Raw genomic sequence first — 20,797 nt, 5'->3', positions numbered from 1 at the left:
CACCATGCCCAGCTAATTTTTTGTAGTTTTAGTAGAGACGGGGTTTCACCATGTTGACCAGGATGGTCTCGATCTCTTGACCTCGTGATCCACCCGCCTCGGCCTCCCACAGTGTACTAAACATTTATAAAATTTAATGTATTTTCTAGGTGTTCAACAGCTATAATTATATATATATATATAATATATGCTATATATACACATATTGCGCATATATGTAATTAAAATTAAAATGTCTAAAGTATATATAGCTATATATATTATTAAATTTCTGTATATATTTATATGGTTCTATATTGTTATCTATATATGCCAAAACTATAGTTTTATTTTGATATGAATTTCTTATTTTCACACATATTTTTCTATTACTTTTGCCTCATTTTGTCTAACCAATTTTTGATCTTTTTTTTGTAAATGTGTTATTATTTCCGTATTTTGTAATTACAAAAGTATTTTTGTCATCATTTATGCATTTTTCATTAATAAATTCATTTCTTGGATTTCTTTCTCAATTAATTCACTCTCTTTTACATTTTTGGTTCTTAGGCTTATTGTGAACAACAATATGCATCTCTTTGTCTCTCTCTTTTTCTGAAAAATCTCTGTTTCTGTGTACTTGCTCTTTGCCGTAGTGCAATTTGGGAGATGTCACTGAACCAATGGCTTCCTGATGGCTTATCCTGGTTTGGGGTCTGTGTCTGATTTCTGTTGTTTCTCTCAATATGGACTTTCATGTGGGAAGTAGGCACAGAAAGTAATAATTTTTCTTCTAGGTTTATTTGTTTATATTCTGGGGGTTATAAATATCAATTAACTTACAAAGGCACAGAAAATAATAATTTTTCTTCTAGATTTCTTTTAATGTTCTGGGGGCATATAAATGTCAATTAATTTACATAATACAAAGCCCAAGCACTCAAGACCCAGCAGCCCAGCATTCTTTGACTCTTATTCCATTGTATTTTCATTCTGGTTGATCTCCAGAGTACATAAATCAATATATGTATGTAAGCATGTATGTATACAGTTTGGTAGGGCTATTTTATTTTTAATTTCATCTTTATGACATTATTATCTATCATTGCTTTGTCTCTGGAGGCAAGACCCTCTGATTCTAATGTGTATATATATATATATATGGTATTATTAATTCAACGAAGGCTACTAAGTCAGTGATTCTAATAATGAAAAATGGACTTAAAAACTGAGGCTCAGAAGGTTTAGGGGCTGAATTTATGGAGCACAACCAAGTCTGTTAACTTAAGCACATATTTTCAGCCGTGTTTTCATATCTCCACCCAAATGAATCGCTGTTTTTTTCTATCCAAGAGAAATTATTTCTGTGTTATTTATAATTTTAATACTCAAAAATTGTAAATGTATTCTTACAAAAATTTTAAACATTTTTCCCACTATACAACCATCCACAGACTTCTCACACTCAAGCTGGTATAGCTGATGTAAGCTTCATTTGTGTTGTTAAAAAAATGTACACACAAACTCCTTTAAAAGTGTGCATATATTTTTAGAAGAAAACCTATATGTGAGTTCTAGCACTAGTAACATCAAATCAATTAGTAAGACATTTCAAATATAATAGGGAATAAGTGGCCAGGCACAGTGGCTCACACTTGTAATCCCAGCATTTTGGGAGGCTGAAGCTGGTGGATCACCTGTGGTCAGGAGGTCAAGACCAACCTGGCCAACATAGTGAAACCCTGTCTCTACTAAAAATACAAAAAATTAGCCATGTGTGGTGGTGGGCACCTGTAATCCCAGCTACTTGGGCTGAGGTAGGAGAATCACTTGAACCCGGGAGGCTGAGGTTGCAGTGAGCGGAGATCGGGCTATTGCACTCTAGCCTAGGCAACAAGAGCAAAACTCCATATCAAAAAAAAAAAAAAAAAAAAAAAAAAAAAAAAAAAAAAAAAAAAAAAAAAAAAAAAAAGGAAAGAAAAAGAAAATATATATATATGTAAAATTGTTAATTTAATTCACAAATTCCAGATATAATAAACCTTGTATGAAGAACTTTTCATTAAGAATGTGAGATTCAACAGCAGCAAAATTATTCTGTTTTTCTAAAATACATTGAGACTTATGTGTATGTAGGTTAAATAGCTCGAATTAAACACATCTTCAAATTTAAGTCAAATTTTCATTGTAATGTCATTAAATTCAAATTATTTTAAAAACATAAAATTTTTGCTGGAATAGGAAAACATCTAACTGAAACATTAAGTACCTGGATTGACATATGATTTCAATCTCCTAAGGAAGCAAGTTAAGTAACCTCTGCCAAATTATATAATTCTTTAGAATATGGAAAAATATGATTTTTTGCAAGTTTCACATGTTTAATCATACTGACTATATTTGAATTATAAGACATCCTGTTCTAATGCAGGTAAATGTACAATAGTCAGTTAAATGCAATTTGTCATGCACAAACATACACAAATATTTATTCCCATAAGTAGAGCTGACATAGGGCAACTTAAAATGTGAGAGACAATTAAGCTTTGAATGTTCTTATAAATCTGATGGCTGTATGCACATTTTGATACTTTGTTATATTTAAAGATGTTTAGGGAAAATGGGAAAAATGCTTTTGGCAGTTTGTTATTTAGTGACTTGCATTTGAAAATCTTCTCCTGGAAGTGAAGAGAGAGGAAATCCAATATTTACTTCAAAGTGTGTGTGTCATTGTTTCCTGCATGTGATTCTGAGGCAAGTGTTAAATTCCAAATAGCAGAATATTCAGATAAACATAATCAATTGAGAAAGTTGCGCCTAATCAGAAAATTGCACATACTCTGCGGCTTAATGTTTCCCTAAGGTATGAAGAATGGCTTCTATGAAACCTTGAGAAATGTATAAAAGAGGACATCAAATAATGAAGAAACTTCCATAGTTACTAAATTATGGGATTATTTTTAACAGCACAATACAAAGAACTAAATAAAAATGATTCAAAAATTTCCAGAATGCTCTGCATACTTCTGCATATCTTTCTACTCATATTTTGGACAATGTTCATAATAACAAGAGGAAACATAATTTGTACAGCACATCTTGATAGCCTTGTTCATACAAGATGATTGCAAGCACTGCATTTCCTATAGTAACTGTCTCTAGGATATATTTTTCATTTTTCCTAATTTGAATATTTTCTACCTCCAAGCAGTGGCAGCAGCTCTCATAAACAAGTTTGTCAGCTAAGATTTCTTTTAAAATTTGCCCAAGAGCATATTACATATACGTTTCTTGTTTAAAGATATGCTTCTGAATAAATTCAGTGAAAGTTATTTGTACATATGGCTCAATTTTAAATACAAGCTATTCACAGATCAAAACACAGCAACATCAAACTGACTTTGAATGCTGATTTGCAAGATGTTTGCGGGTATATAAGAATAAAGTCTATTACATATATGGTCAAAGAAGAAACCACAGAGAGTAACAAATATATGTATATATGTTCACCTTCATTGTCCTTCAGAGTGAAGTTTGGATTTACAGGCAGGTGTTCATCAAGAAAGAAGTTAAACCTTGGTCCATTGGCAAAATCATCTTTATCAGTGGCACTGATGGTGTGAATAACCTAAAGAAAAGACACACGCTAAATTGTAAATTTTATTTTGCTTGTTCCCTTGATTTTAATTACATTGTATTCTGTTTAAAAATTACTTTTAAAATACCATTTATTGCAACTTGAGTTATTTCTTCAAATTCAGCTCATAAAATGATCAACTAAATTGCCCTGTCTTAGATTAGAGTTTAGGAAAAGCAGGGTATATAATTTCTAACAATTCATCACACTTTATTTTCTAGCATAGCACACACAATAAATTTTTTCTTAATCACCCATTGTACTGTGGGGCCAACTAGGTGCAATGTTTTCACATGAACACCTCTTGGAGAAGACATCAAGTATTGTTTGGACAAATATAAATATCCCAATGTTGATTCAAAACAGCTTATGAGTGTATGTTGGTCTACGTAGTAACTGCAAGAACAGTGGAATCTTGGTTTTATTATTTTTTAGGAGGCCTTTAAGATCATGATCCAGTCCCTGTATTTTACAGTTGAGGAGCCTGAATCCTGGAAAGATGGTGATGTGCCCCAAATCTCTAAAATAATGGTAGAGGCAAAACAACACCCTCAGTGATTTATAAATAACTTCTCTCCAGTGCTCAGGAGAAAGCAATTCTTTAAAATCGGGACTTACTGTACACTAAAAAGCAGAATAAGTTAGAATTTATGGTGGCCCAAGAGAAGAACATGCATTTCAATAACTATGGCCAGTCTGCTCCTAAAACATAAGTATCAAAATAAACAGACAAAAACATAGTTTCCTCTTTTGAAAATTATTGTTGTAATGCTTAGGTGTCTTCATTCAACCCTTTCCTTAGAAAAATGAGAAACAAAGAGAGGGTAGGTAGAGCTGTGACAATAGTATTTCCTGCTTCTGAAATACATTGTATCATGTTAGAAACTAACATAATTTCTTAGAACATTATATTTAATTTCACCCAATTCAGTATTTTACAAGGGAGGTAATTCACCAAAGGATATCACAGTTAAAACCTAAATGTTCTCTCCATGGTCTGAGCCCATTAGTTCGTCAGAAAGATGAGAAGGAAAAGAAAAGTGCTGAGAAGTGGGGGTGAGTGAGGGTAAAACCAGAAAAGCGTGTGTTTTCGTGAAGTGACAGTGAAGAAAGCGCTTCAGGATACATAAGAGATCAACTTCCTCATTGTGTTTACTGAACTCACTCTCACCTCCTTTCCGTGCTACTTAAAAGATACACGCTAAGCAAGATCCTATGTGCTTCTTACCCCTGCCTCCGCCTCCAGAGAAGTCTCTAGCCTTTGTTTCCCTCCATATCTATTTACAAGCTGAAAACCTTACTGTTTTCTTTGCCCATTTAAACTACAACTAGTGTCTGGATAGATTGCTTTTCCTTTTGTTTGACTTGGAGTAGGGGAATACATTGATGGATAATCAAAAACATTATGGCAATTCCAGTGATGCCTCATGTGAGGAACATACCTACACTGGCTCCACATCAGTTACTTAATATAAAATTGAACTGCATGTCAATATTTTAAGTTTTTTAAGGGTTAAATAAGTATTTATGCAGGTATCACATACTCCCTCACTTCCTCTAACACCTACAAGTATTTAATGTTACCTCTGTTTTTTCCCCTTCCATGTAAAACAAATGTTCTATCCCCTTTGTCTTGAATTTTAGTGATTCTCCAGTGTTTGACCCTATTTTCTCTAGGATACCTTATAACATTCTGATACATTTGAAAGTTTACTTTTTATCTGAGGATAGAAGTTTGGAGGAGATTGGTGAAGAAGATTTCGTTTGAGTTAACTGAGCTAGTTTATGTTTTCTGTTATCACTGCTGTGGGATTATTATTTTCATTCCTAGCCATTTTAAAGTAAGTACATAAATTATTTTAATATTTTCTTAATATTTTACAAAAATGAGCTCATATCTGTTAAACTCTGATATAATTCATATTCTATTTTGTCAGGCATCTTTTTCACTTTTATGCAGATAATTTCAAATGCAAATTAAACAGGAAGCTCATGTATGACAAACGTGATTTTTTAGGAGAGAAACTCCTAGTCTCCACATAAAAATGAGGATTTGATTATCCTGTTTTGTTTAACAATGTCCCAAGCGTCTTGAACTCTTATAGAATTGTTGATCGTGTATCTAAGCTTAAATTTTTATTAATCGTATTTCTGAAAAAAAATTTTCCAAAAACTAGAAATGTTAGTCGGACTTTGTCCAAAATTCTGTCATATTTGCTCAGCCTGTGTTCCGTGTTGGCATATTAAATTTTTCTGTTTTACAAATCACCTCATCTCTTTCATCAGATAACAGAATTTACACTCATTGTTACCTTAGACTTTCATTAGAAAATATACCGGAGAAGTTAACATGTTTGCAGTTTTTAGAAGTTGTAAACTTCTGGCAGATATCTAGATAATTAACAGGTTCCCATCATCAATAGTTTCTATCCCTTTGTCAGAATTGTGATTTATACACACTGTGTTACCTTGCTATCTTTCTGTGTAATTGCTTTAGTAATGTAAAATCCCTAACAATATTTTTTGGTTCCTGTTTTTTCTAATTCAATGCAAGTGTTAGTTCTCATATATATATATGTGATCTAATTAGCACATAGAATGCTTATTTTTTTTGAAAGATATCAAATAAATGATGTTACAAATTTAGTCTTAAAAAACCAAAGGGTGAAAAAAAATGGAGAGTTGCTATTTATAAATAATTACCAGGGAGTTTTTTATGATATCTTCAAATAAATGTATCCACTTTAAAAATATACCTTCTATTGTCTATTAATACTAGAGCACTTTATTAGGGAAAAATCAGTATCACAAATATATAAAATCTGTCTAATCTACTACCATAGTATTAGATTTGGCAAATAAACTTGATTGGCTTAAATATTTTAAAAAGAAAGGTTTTTTTGTTTGTTTGTGTATTTGTTTGTTGAGGCAGAAGCTTACTGTGTCACCCAGGATGGAATGACAGTGGCATAGTCTCTCAGTCTTAGCTCACCTTTGCCTCCTTCAGTTCAAGTGATTCTCGTGCCTCAGTGACCAAGTAGTTGGGACTACAGGCGTGCAACACCATGCCTGGCTGATTTTTTAATTTTTGGTAGAGATGATGGGTTTTTACCATGTTGGCTAGGTTGATCTAGAACCCCTAGCCTCAAGTGCTCTGCCCACCTAGAACTCCCAAAGTGCTGGGATTACATGTGTGAGCCACAATGCTTGGCCAAGAAAGTTCTTAACTCAGAAATAGAAAATCAAATACCACACGTTCTCACTTATAAATGGAAGCGAAACAGTGGCGACAGATCAACATAACGATGAAAATGACAGACACCAGGGACTCCAAAAGGGCAGAGACTAGGAATGGGGAGGGTTGAAAAATAAACTGTTAGGCACAGTGTTCACTATTTGGGTAACGGGTACACTATAGGCCCAGTCCCAACCTGAACACAGCATACCCATGTATAAAAATACCCATGTAACCTCGCAACCTAAAAGAATATTTTTTTAAAAGACATAGTATGCTGTTTAAATTAATCAATGCATCTGCTTCAAAATATAATCCTTAATAGTGTCTGCTTACATATATTAGATAACATCAACTTTTACTATTTAAATGAACTTGATTTTTGACAGTAAAGAATCTCTATTGACCTAGTTAATTTTTTCATGCAAAATTATATAGTTAGTAATTGTATGTGGTGGAGGCAGAGAATAGTGTTATGTAATAAAATTTATTTTATGTGTTATTTTTTATATTTATTTCTAGTGAAAGAATGAACACAGAAGAAATTTAATATGCATAAAATAGAATAGATTCCCTCTATTTTTTCAATGTTTCTACTTTAGACATATCTAAATTTTTCTGAATTCATTTTACTTTAAGAACTGTCTTTAAATTTCATACATGCATGCCTTTCTTTTTAATACTTTTCTTAGGCAATATACTTAAAATATATATTTTTTCAGAATAGTAAAATATATTAACTAAGGGAACTATATTTTTGTGGTTTACATTAGTATCACAATTTACCTGAAGTCTCCTGTTATATGGGGCTTAAACTTTCACAAAAGGCCAATCTCTTTGCCATAGCTACATTCTGATACAGTTAGATGTGCAGCCTCCATAATAGAAATACCCTTAATTCTAAAAGCAATTGTCATTAAAATAGGAACTGTCACACAGCTTGGTAATACAAATATACTTCAGAAAACTGATTTCTCCAATTGTTGTTTAAATAGAGTTTCGTATTCCAACTCTGCATCATAATGCATCAGATTTCTTCAGAAGAGTTTTCAATATATGGTTAAAGGAGTCAAAGGCTATAAAACAAAAGAATACAGATTGGGGCCACTTCACTCTGCAATGGGTTAATCACACGAGTAGAGCACATACATTGGTAATGATTCCTCTAAATGTGGATGCCACAAGCAATACTTAAAAACAATCTTTTCTTCCGTCAATTAAGGATTAAATTTATTTTGGTGGAAGAGTTGAAAATCAATACACAAGAAACCACATAAAAAGTTCAATTATCTTATAATCATGTCTAAAATTGTTAATGTTAAAGGCAACAATGGTAGCTAAATATATAGTGTTTTAAAGAGCAAAAGGAGTAACCACATAATCAACTTACAAAACTTAAAATGTTAGAATGTAGGGGTACTAAGTATAGTAATTACCTTTTTGACAGCATTAGGTTTTGTGTCCACACATAAATCATGTTGAATTATAATCTCCATAATCCCCACATGTCAAGGGAGGTAATTGGACCATGAGGGCAGCTTCCCCCCATGCTGTTCTGATAGTGAGTGGGTTCTCAGGAGATCTAATGTTTTTTTTTTTTGAGACCAAGTTTCCCTCTTGTCACACAGGCTGGAGTGCAGTAGTGTGATCTTGGCTCTCTGCTACCTCTGCCTCTCAGGTTCAAGCAATTCTCCTACCTCAGCCTCCTGAGTAGCTAGGATTACGGGCAGCCACCACAACATCTGACTCTTTTTTTTTATTATTTTTTTATTTTTAGAATAGCCAGGATTTCACCATGTTGGGTAGGCTGGTCTCAAACTCCGGATCTCAGGTGATCCACCCACCTCAGCCTCCTAAAGTGCTGGGATTACAGGAATGAGCCACCATGCCTGGCTGATCTGATGGTTTTATAAGGGGCTCATCACCCATCTCTCAGCACTTCTCTTTCCTGCAGGCTTGTGAAGAAGATGCCTTGCTTCCCCTTGGCTTTTCCCTGATTGTAAGTTTCCTGAGGCCTCCCCAACAAGGCTGAACTGTGAGTCAATTAAACCTCTTTCCTTTATATATTACCAGGTCTCAAGCAGTTCTTTATAGCAATATGAAAACAGACTAATACAGTAAATTGGTACCATGGAGAGTGGGGCACTGACATAAAGATAATGAAAAATGTGGAACTGATTTTGGAACTGGATAACAGGCAGAGGTTGGAACAGTTTGGAGGGCTTAGAAGACAGGAAGATGTGGGAAACTTTGGAAAATTTTAGGGACTTGTTGAATGGCTTTGACCAAAGTGCTGACAGTGATATGGACAATGAAGTCCAGTCTGAGGATGGAGATGAGGAACTTGCTGAAAACTGGAATAAAAGTGACTCGTGCTACATTTTAGCAAAGAGACTGGTAGCATTTCACCCCTGCCCTAAAGATCTGTGAAATTTTTAATTTGAGAGAGAAGATTTAGGGTATCTAGTAGAGGGAATTTTTAATAGCAAAGTGTTCAAGACGTAACCTGGGTGCTCTTAAAAGCATTCAGTTTTATGCATTTCTAATGGATGGTATGAAATCAAAACTTATGCTTTAAAGGGAAGCAGAACATAAAAGTTTGGAAAATTTGAAGCCTGATAATGCAATAAAACAAAAAAACAAAAAACATTTTTTTAGGAGAAATTCAAGGTGGCTGTAGAAAGTTGCATAAGTAGCAAGGAGCCAAATGTTGATCACCAAGACAATGGAGAAAATGTCTGCAGGGCATGTCAGAGGACTTCACAGCAGCCCCTCCCATCACCAGCCTAGAGGCCTAGGAGGATAAAATGGTGATGGGGGCCAGCCCAGGAGCTTGCTGTTTTGTGCAGGACTTGGTTACCTGCATCCAAGCCATAGTTAAAAGGGGCCAATATACAGTTCAGGTCATTGCTTCACAGGGTACAAGCCCCAAGCCTTGGTGGCTTACATGTGGTGTTGGGCCTGCAAGTGCACAGAATTGAGGCTTGGGAGGTTTCGGAACCTCCACTTAGATTTCAGAGGGTCTAAGTGAATGCCTGGATGACCAGCAGAAGTCTGTTGCAGTGGTGAGCCTTCATGGAGAATGTCTACTAAGGCACTGCAGAGGGCAAATGTGGGGTTGGAGCCCCCACAACAGAGTTCCCAATGCGGCACTGCCTAGTGGAGCTGTGAGAAGAGGGCCACTGTTCTTCAGACCCCAGAATGGTAGATCCACCAACAGCTTACACTGTGTGCCTGCAAAAGCTGCGGACACTCAACGTCAGCCTAATACAACAGCCAGGAAAAGGGCTGTACCCTGCAAAGCCACAGGAGCTGAGGTGACTAAGGCTGTGGGAGGCCACCTCTTGCATCAGTGTGACCTGAATGTGAGACATAGAGTCAAAGGAGATCATTTTGGAGCTTTAATATTTGACTGCACTGCTAGATTTTGGATAATCCTGGGGCCACAGTCCCTTCCTTTTGGCCAATGTCTCCCATTTGGAATGAGTGTATTTACCCAATGCCTGTAGTCACATTGTACCTAGGAAGTAACTAACTTGTTTTTGATTTTATAGGTTCATAGGCAAAAGGGACTTGCCTTGTCTCAGATGAAACTTTGGACTTGGACTTTTGGGCTAATGCTGGAATGAGTTAAAACTCTGGGGACTGTTGGGAAGGCATGATTGTTTTAGAAACGTGAAAAGGACATGAGATTTGGGAGGAGCCAGAGTGGAATGATATGGTCAGGCTTTGTGTTCCCACCCAAGTCTTGTCTGGATTTATAATCCCCACCTATCAAGGGAGAGATCAGTTGGAGGTAATTAAATCATGGGGGAGGTTTCCCTCATACTGTTCATGTGATAGTGAGTTCCAAGGAGATTTGATGGTTTTTTAAGGGGCTCTTTCCCCATTGCTCAGCATTTCTCCTTCCTGCCACCTCGTAAATAAGATTCCTTGCTTCCATTTTACCTTCCACTATGAGTGTAAGTTTCCTGAGGCCTCCCCAGTCATGATGAACTGTGAGTTAATTAAACCTCTTTCCTTTATAAATCACCCAGACTCAGGCAGTCCTTTATAGCAGTATGAAAATGAACTAATACACTTTAGGAAATAAGTAACAAATATATAAAGAAAGGAGGAATATTATGCAAATAAATAATGAGACTTATCAAAGAAGAAAACAACTTGTCAGAGACATATACCTCTCCAAATAGTATAGAATATAAGAAGAATATGGTAATTGCATTTATAGAATAAGGGAAATCATATTTAAAGGACAGAATAAGATATGCATAGAATAAGGTAACACATGCATAGACTAAAGTAAATCATATTTAAAGGAGTTTGAAGCTTATTTAGTCCTATATTTATAGAATTTCAGTCTCAGAAGGGCCCTGAAATTCTGACATTTATCTTTATTTTGGAGATGAAGAAAGCACCTGTTAATGTCAAATAATATCATTTCTTGGAAATGCTGTAGAGCTTTTGCAGTCAATGCAGAGGATAAAACAGATGACCCATACCAGCAATGTCACATTGAGAAGGGAGCAAGTCCTATGGAGAATGGACAACTGAATCTATATCATGAGAAACTGGTGGAAAATATAAAAGGTCAATAGAAAAATTCAAGGTTATAGGCCAGAAAACTGAGACCAGTGTTTTAAATTTGAGAGCAGATGTTCACATACAGAGAAAAAAAGTATCAATTGAGCCAAGAGCAAGGGCTAGGTGTTATCTACCCAAATTTTCAGCAAACTACATAGGTAGCATTGGACTAGCAACCATTGTTGTGCCACATGACGAGAATATATTTTATCCTTAAAGCTTTGAAATGATCTTGAAATTTAAACATATCATTTACTTGCTTATTTAAATGAATTTTTAAAATTATAGTTAGTTGAGAAACAATAATGTCTGATGCAAACATAAGCTCATACTTGATTCTTTACCTCATATTTCAAATGATATTTTCAATTTACCAATTTTTAGATCTTTGTGTAATCTGAAAATCATAAAGATTGAGGCAAAGGACCTAAGTTTTAAGAGCTGCCTTCTAAGGCCGGGCGCGGTGGCTCAAGCCTGTAATCCCAGCACTGTGGGAGGCCGAGGCGGGTGGATCACGAGGTCAAGAGATCGAGACCATCCTGGTCAACATGGTGAAACCCCGTCTCTACTAAAAATACAAAAAATCAGCTGGGCATGGTGGCGCGTGCCTGTAATCCCAGCTACTCAGGAGGCTGAGGCAGGAGAATTGCCTGAACCCAGGAGGCGGAGGTTGCGGTGAGCCGAGATCGTGCCATTGCACTCCAGCCGGGGTAACAAGAGCAAAACTCTGTCTCAAAAAAAAAAAAAAAAAAAAAAAGAGCTGCCTTCTAGAGAGACAGTAGTTGAGTCCTAACAAGGTTGACATTTATCCTTAGGAGTCTTATTTTAAATGTGATGGTAAATGGTCTAGTGTTTCAATTTAATTTTCTAACTGTGGTATGAGAAGTCTAAGTAACATGTTTACATTGACCTGATATTTACCAAATTTGTTAATTACATTCAAAAATTCTACATGTGTATAGTAGCATTGTCACTGTTGCTGTTATTATTGAGTGTTGAATTTTCACAAATGCTTTGGATTCTCCTGATTAAGTAGGTTTTTATTTTTCATCACCTCAATTTAAAATATTATTCTTTTTGCTTTATATGGTTTGCAAATATTTTATTTATGACATTTACATCTATGATCATGGAGAGAATAGTTCTAATTTCACTTACACCTTTTGACGTTAAGATTACGCTGGCATAATAAAATGTGCACAAAGATGATCCTGCCATCCTTTTTCTGAACTCTTGAATACCTTTTACAATTACTCTCATGATTTCCCTTAAATTTTTAGTAGAATTCACCATTAAAGCCATGAGAAGAGACTTTATTTGTGGAAAGGAGAGGTTTTTATTTCTATATTTAATGAATTTAATAAATACAAGTTTTTAATCAGTCCTTATTCTTTTTTCTTTCTTTCTTTTTTTTTGAGACAGAGTCTTGCCTTGTCACCCAGGCTGGAGTCCAGTGGCATGATCCCAGCTCACTCAGCTCAATGCAGACTTGACCTCCAGGGCTCAAGGGATCCTCCCACTTAAGCCTCCCAAGTAGCTGAGATTACAGGCATGAGCCTCTGAGCCCAGATAAATCTATTCTTGTGTCAGCTTTGATAAATTTTACTTTTCTAAAAATATATGCGTTATGTTTAAACTTTCAAATTTTAGTACAATATGACAATGAAATATACAATTGGCTTTTTATATCTGTAAGGTCTATCATTATCACTTCTTGATTTTTCCCAGTATTCTTTACTTGCTCTATTTCTCTCTCCTTTGTCTTTAGCAGTTTACTAGGGACTTCTCTGGGTTTTCAAATAACTAAGCTGTGAACTTTTTAATGTTTTCTTTTGGATTTTTCGATTTCATTGAATTCACCTCATAAATATGTTATTCTATTTTATTTGGATTAAATTGACTTATTTTCCTAACTTCTTAAGAGTGAATGTTTTGGCGTTTAATTTGCATTACTTTATCTTCCTTCCTATATGCATTTAAAATTATAAATTTTCCATTAATTAGGGTTGAACTGTTTCCTAGAAATTTTGATATGGACTTATTTACATTATCATTTCATTTAACTAGTTATTTCATTTAAATTTGTTTGTCTGAATAGACTCTTAGGTTACTTAGAAGTACATTCCTTTATTTGCAATATGACTTTTTAAGAAATAGAAATAGTTTTTATTGCCATCTAGCTATACTTATTGTAATAAAAAATAACTAGGACAAACTTGCTCATTATTAAACCTTGCATTGTGGCCCAGCAGACGGTAAAATTTTGGTCAACATTTTGTATAAATTTTGAAGGAATGCATCATCTGAAGTTGGTACATTAGTCAATCAGTAAAGTTTTATAACAGTAATGTTTCATTTTTAATGTTACTCAAATTTTATGTGAATATTCTTTCACTTACTTGGAAAAGTGTATAAAATCTCTCAATTCAATAATAGTTTGATTTATTTACTTAGAGGCAAGGTTGACAAGTATACAGAAATTTAAAGTAGTTATTTCTACCCAGTGTACAGACTATGTACAAATTTTTGTCTCACGTTTTGTTTATTTTTAGGTACCATTAATACTATCCATTCAAATTTTAAGTACTAAAGTCTTTATTTTTATTGTATGTGTAATGAGATAAAACTACATTTCTACAGCAAACATGAAAAACTGTCATTTTAACTTTGAGTTTTACAAACTTCAGGCAAATTTCAAGATTATTTTAGCACTATTACATTAGTTATAATCTTTATATTTTGTTAAAATTTACATTTAGCTTGGAAATGCATCATTCTAGAATCCTTGAACATAGATCCTATGTGAAACACTTTTTAAAAAATCTTTGTACTGTAACGTATAGAATCTCATGCACAGGAATTTTTCAAGTAATTGAATTATTCTAATGTTAATGAACATTTTATAAACATAATTAATGTCAGGAATTAGAACTTTAAACACTGCCTTCTTTGGGATTTTTTTTTTTAAATTCTAATTTCTATTAGCTTGTTAGTTATATGTTCGTTTACTATTTTTATTAGTTAACTTATAAATTACAAAATAAATTTTCAACTTATAAATTTTATTTTAAATTAATAGCTTATCAATTTCCTCAAAAGTTAAGAATTTAAAATATTTTGACTTCCCCTTACCTCCTTCCTTTCTTATGATTTCTTAGCCCACATATACTCAGTTTATCTTAAACCCTAGGAAACTTTCATTTGATTGCTTATTAATAATTTAGTTCTGCCAATGATTGCTTTGTTCTTTAATGTATCTTGCCAATTGAGTTATTTTCATTTTTACTCAAAAAAGCTTTAATGGCATTTCTGACTTATGCTAAATAATTTTCACATTTTTGTTTGCCTATGAGCTTTTCTTGACTTGACTTTTGAGGAATATTTTTGGGAGAAAAATAATTTATGGCTGTCAGTTATTTTCTAGCACCTGTTGTGTGTTATCCTTTTATTGTTTTCCAGCTTTAATTGTTCCTCATGAGAACCTCATTTATTATTTTCCTTTGGAAGTTATTTTTTTAAATTTTTAATTAGAACTTCTATTTTTAGGTAATTGAAGATTCATAGGTAGTTGTAAGAAATAATACTGGAGACCTCGTGTACTTTTATCTAGTTTCTCTCATGGGTAGCATCTTGCAAAACAATGTCACAACCAGGATATTGACAATAATAAGAACAACATACAGAACATCTCCGTCACCATAAGGATCTCTCCTGCTGCCATTTTACAGCCACACCCACTCTTCTTCATCTTAACCCTCTCACCTAACCTCCAGCAACTAATAACTTGTTCTCTATTTCTATAATTTTGTTATGGAAAATATGCTATTTCAATGAAATTATGCTTTATGGAAACTTTGGACATTGACTCTTTTATTCACTCAGAACAATTTTCTAGAGATTCATCCAGGTTATTGCGTGTATTAATTGCCTATTCCTTTTCATTGCTCAGCTGTATTATTATTATTATTATTATTATTATAGTATTTTAAGTTCTGGGGTACATGTGCAGAACATGCAGGTTTGTTACATCATTATACATGTGCCATGGTGGTTTGCTGCATCCATCACCCCATCGTCTACATTAGGTATTTCTCCTAATGTTATCCCTCCTATCCCCCACCCCCTGTTATCCCTCCCCTAGCCCCCCTCCCCGCTGACAGGCCCAATGTGTGATGTTCCCCTCCCTGTGTCCTCATTGTTCAACACCCACTTTTGAATTAGAACATGCAGAGTTTGATTTTCTGTTCTTGTGTCAGTTTGCTGAGAATGATGGTTTCCAGCTTTATCCACGTCCCTGCAAAGGACATGAACTCATCCTTTTTTATGGCTGCGTAGTATTCACAAAGTGGCACATTTTCTTTATTCAGTCTAGCATTGATGGGTATTTGGGTTGGTTCCAAGTCTTTGCTATTGTGAACAGTGCCACAATAAACATATGTGTGCATGTGTCTTTATAACAGAATGATTTATAATCCTTTGAATATATACCAGTAATGGGATTGCCGGGTCAAATGGTATTTCTATTTCTAGATCCTTGAAGAATTGTCGCACTGTCTTCCAGAATGGTTGAACTAATTTACACTCCCACCAACAGTGTAAAACTATATTTCACGCTATGAATTTACCACAGTTTGCTTAAACATTCACCTAATGAAGGGTGTCTGTGCTGGTTACAGTCTGGGTTTATTATAAATAAAACTGCTATAAATAATTCTGTACTTTTTGTTGTATAAACATAAAATTTCATATCTCTGGGGGAAATGCCCAAGAATGCAGTTCTGAATTTTATGGTAGTTGCATATCTATTTTATTTATGAAACTGTCAACATATATTTCCCAGAAGCAGTGCCATTTTACACTCTCACCAAAGATGTAGAAATGACAAAAATTCTCCATAATTTACCACAAAGTTTAGCCCTTATGAGATGCCTGCAGTGATATCACATTGTAGTTTTAATTTCTATATACCCAATGTGAATAGAAATAAAGTAAAAAAAGATGTGGAATATCTTTTCATATGCTGATTGGCTCTTCCTAAGTCTTTGTCAGCAAATGTCTGTTCTTGTATTTTGCCATTTCCAAATTGGATTCTATCTTCTGTGTTTATTGTTGAGTTCTGAAAACTTTTAATAAAAGCAAACTATAGGACTATAAGTAGAAACTCTGTAGTTTGTCTTTTTATCATCTTAACAGGCTTTCCAAAGAGCAAAACTTATATTTTGATGAAATTCAATTGATCACTGTTTCCTTTTATAGATTATGCTTTTTGGTGTCAAGTCAAAGAATGCTTTGCCTCAGCTTAGGTCCTATGATTTTGATTGTGGTATCCTATGTTTTTTCACCTTTTGCTTTTAATTTGCTAAAGTTTTACTTTAATGCACTGAGTGGTTTTTTTTCTCCTACGTTTCTTGAATGTTTGGCTTGATATTTTCATCAGTTTGGAATAACTTTCAGCTATAATCATCTTAAATATGATTTCAGTCCCATTCTCTTTCTCATATGTCTCTGAGAATTGAATAACTTGCATGCCCCATATGTCTCTGATGCTCTTATTTATATTTTCTTTTTCTTTTCATGCTTCAACATGGGTTTTTTATTCTGACCTACTTTCCGGTTCCCTTTATTTTTCTTCCACTGTGTCTAAGCTGCTGGTATTACCAATAATTCAGATACTGCATTTTCTTAAATTTAAATTTTCCATCAGAATATTTAACATTTTTCTCATCAATTATGCTTTTATAATGTATTTCAAGAAAATGATGTTAGGATGTATGCATCCATTTTTGATAGAATTGAAATAAAATTTGCCAAATATTTTATAATATATTTATACTGTAAAATTATTTACTGGTTTTGAAATCATTGTACAGAAAACTATGCATATAAAATAATAATCTTAATATATTAAGTGAATAAAACATATAAACTGTACAATGCTTTCAAATATAACTTTGTCCTCATTCATATTTCTAATTTTCTCATGGGAAATGTTAAATTAAATAAGCAGGAGGTCATATTATCCTGAGGCTATCACTGTAGTTTTAGTTTCTGTGTAACAAAATGCTACCTAACTTTGTTTGTTTGATGGTTAATATTGAGTGTCAACTTGATTGGATTGAATGATAGGGAGTATTGGTCCTGGGTATGTCTGTGAGGGTGTTGCCAAAGGAGATTAACATTTGAGTCAATGGACTGGGAGAGGCAGACCCATCCTCAATTTGGGTGGTCACAATCTAATCAGCTGCCACAGTGGCTAGAATAAAGCAGAAAGAAGAGGGAAGAGAAGACTTGCTGAGTCTTGTGGCCTTCATCTTTCTCCCATGCTGGATGCTTCTTGCCCTTGAACATCAGACTCCATGCTCTTCAGCTTTTGGGTCCTTGGACCTACAGCATTAGTTTTCCAGGGTATCTAGGTCCTTTGGCCACAGATTGAAAGCTGCACTGTTGGACTCCCTACTTTTGAGGTATAGGTACCAGGAGTGGCTTCCTTGTCACTCCACTTGTATACAGCCTACTGTGGGATTTCACCTTGTGATGGTGTGAGTCAATACTCTTTAATAAAATCCCCTTCAAATATACATCTATTCTATTAGCTCTGTCCCTCTAGAAAACTCTGATGAAACATTATTTTAACTAAAAGAAACCAACCTTAGGCATATAATTTTAGTAACAAATAGCTGGGTTTCAGCCAATGACAAGACAGCCAACTGGTCATCTGATGTCCAAATAAAGCAAACCTCTAGCTGCAGCCAATCAAGTAATTTTGCTACTTGGCTTCTGTGTTCAGCCTATGAAAGTCTGTAGCTCATACTGCTGGATGCAACTCTAAACTTTTTCTAATTCTGAGTGCAGCCCAACTTGACTCATTATTTGCTTAAATAAACTTTTTAAAATTTATTATGTCTAGAGTATTTTATTTTAACAACAGTGAACATGATAAAAGCTTTATGTTAAAAAGCCAGCCATTCAGTTTTATATGCATATATTTTTCCCCTGACAGTATTAAAAATAAATAGGTAATGATTACTTTAGCAAGCCTCTATTAATAATCCCTTATACACAAATACCCAAAGGTATGTTTTTCAGGAGTATAATTTCAGCAGCAGTTTCAAAATGACTTGGGATGATTTTGGAAGGTGTACTCATTCTGATTAGCTAAAGACAATAACAGAGTACTTTTTGACTCAAAAAGGGTATATTTTGACAGATACCCTTCTCACTTCTGGATTCATTCACAGCAGATAGATTTTAAGGTGCTGCTCCTGGAATGCACACTTTCCCATAATCCTTTTCGCTTCAGTGTGAGTATGACCCGTGTCTTGCCATATGACCAGAATATAGCAAACGTGTTGATGCGTCACTCGCTTGATTACATTTTATGAGACTGTTTTGCCTGCAGGCTTGCTTCTCTTATTTACTTGATGAAATAAGTGGACACATTGAGGAGGCCTAAATGGCAAGCAACTACTGGTGGCATCTCAGAGACATGGGCAGCCTTGAGGAGTGAAGGAAAGTCTTGACTCACTCAGGTCTATATCTGAAAGAAACTGAATGCTGCCAACAGTCCTGTGAGCTTAGACGAGATCCCCAAGGGAGAAGACAGCCCTAGCAGATACTTGACTGTAGTCTTGCAAGACCCCTGCAAAGACCCAACTAAGCCATGCACAAATTTTTGACCTATAGAAACTGTGAGATAATAAATACATTATGTTTGAACTTGCATATGTTATGTAATATCTTATACAGCAGAAAAACAAATACACTTCCCTGCTCAGTCTCCTACTTGCTGTATTTGCTATGGGCATCCAGTCTTTCAAATTGTCATGGTTCTTTAACTAGAAGCCACATGACATCCAGTCTCTTGTGCTATGTTCCAGTTCCTTCTTCATTCTCACCACCCTATTAATACATATATACTCTTCATGTTTTTAAAATGAACCATAATTTAGTATCACCATCTCTCAATCATCATTCCTGTGTCACTCCTGTAGATCCTCCAAAATAGACCAAGCTAGTCCCTCTGCCCCAATCAAGTCTCTCAGCTTCCTCACTTAAAGTAAGGCTGGACATAAAGCATTCAATATAATTGTATTGATATAATTTGTGCATCATTCATGAATGAATTCATTTTTTTGAGTTACATTTTGGAGCCAAAGAAAATTCAATTGCTATGACTCTCAAAAATTGCTTGGTACTTAAAGCTTTATTAAATTATTTTGACTGAGTACAAAATTACACTGTGGGCTTTGGAGGATTATACCAAAGAATAATAAAAATAAAGCTGCTTGCATTTCTTCCATTCAAATGAGGAGGAAGGAAACAATTAACTTACCTGACCAGGCTTAGAATTTTCACAGACAACAATATCATATTCCCTGGCAAGTTCAGGTGGATTGTCATTGACATCCAGAACTCTAATACCGACTGTGACATGGCTCAGCAAATCAGGATTATCTGCAAAATACACAGGAATGTATTTAGTGTTTCCATGCACAATTTAGAGGCTAGGTTTAAAAAAAATCCCTTTAATACTGTAGCCTGTCACTAGTTTCATATGCTGTACCAGGACTTTTAGCAAAAGACAACTTTATGAAGGCGCTCTTTGCTAGAACTCATTAACTTACAGGAAAATGAAAAATGAACACCAAGGCATGACATGACTGCCAAAATGATATTTTGTAATATCAAGGAAATTACATGTTATCAGGAACTTGAGTGGGAGAAAGTTGTCAGAACTCATTGTATGCTGTCAGGGTCTACAGGATGAACAATTGGTTTCATCATTAATCTAAGAAAAACACAGCAGTTGGTAAAAAATAACTACATAATCTTTAAAAATTTTAATGTTCAAATCTAAATACACTCAGAGAAAACAAAAAATAAATTTCTTTACACAAAGAATCATTTTCTGATGACAGAATATACGCAGTGTGAGGTGGTAAGTCACACTTGGGGGAAAAATAAAGAATAACTGAAATCAAAATTTAGCATGAGATTCACACATGCAATTTACATGCAACTCTGGTAGATAGCAAAATATATTCAATAGTTTCAAATATATCTTAAACTATGTCTTTTCATTTTTTCAGTGGCTTTATTAATTCTGAGATGTAACAAGAATGTAAATGTCTGGTTTATTTTACAAGTCAACTCTAGAGATTCAGAATACATAATGAGTAAATTAAATCACTCTTTCTGGATTTCTCTCTGCTAATATACCTGTCATTCTCTGAAACAATTCGAAATTTAAATTATAACAACATAGTAATACATTAATAATAAGATTAATAATAAGACTAGTAAAAAAGACACAACCATACTAGGAAAAAGGGAATAAATATAGAGAAGTTATTCACAATAGT

The 20,797-nt window shown here is 34.4% G+C and overlaps 1 protein-coding gene across 5 annotated transcripts in view; it reads right to left on the bottom strand.

The window, feature by feature from the left end:
- The window catches only part of CDH18 (cadherin 18), a 1,130,917-nt gene that overhangs the window by 26,302 nt on the left and 1,083,818 nt on the right, over nucleotides 1–20,797 (bottom strand). For all 5 annotated transcript variants that reach the window (XM_017524647.2, XM_017524646.2, XM_017524648.2 and 2 more), the window contains 2 exons: nucleotides 19,768–19,889; nucleotides 3,490–3,607 (listed from right to left, as the gene is read on the bottom strand). In XM_017524647.2, the coding sequence (XP_017380136.1) occupies nucleotides 3,490–3,607; nucleotides 19,768–19,889 (240 nt within the window). The remainder of the gene's footprint in view (nucleotides 1–3,489; nucleotides 3,608–19,767; nucleotides 19,890–20,797) is intronic.

Source organism: Cebus imitator, unplaced genomic scaffold (assembly GCF_001604975.1).
Source record: "Cebus imitator isolate Cc_AM_T3 unplaced genomic scaffold, Cebus_imitator-1.0 Scaffold35, whole genome shotgun sequence".
In the NCBI taxonomy this organism is placed as follows: Eukaryota; Metazoa; Chordata; class Mammalia; order Primates; family Cebidae; genus Cebus; species Cebus imitator.
Note: the sequence above shows the minus strand (reverse complement) of the source record. Positions and strands in the feature narration are given on the sequence as shown.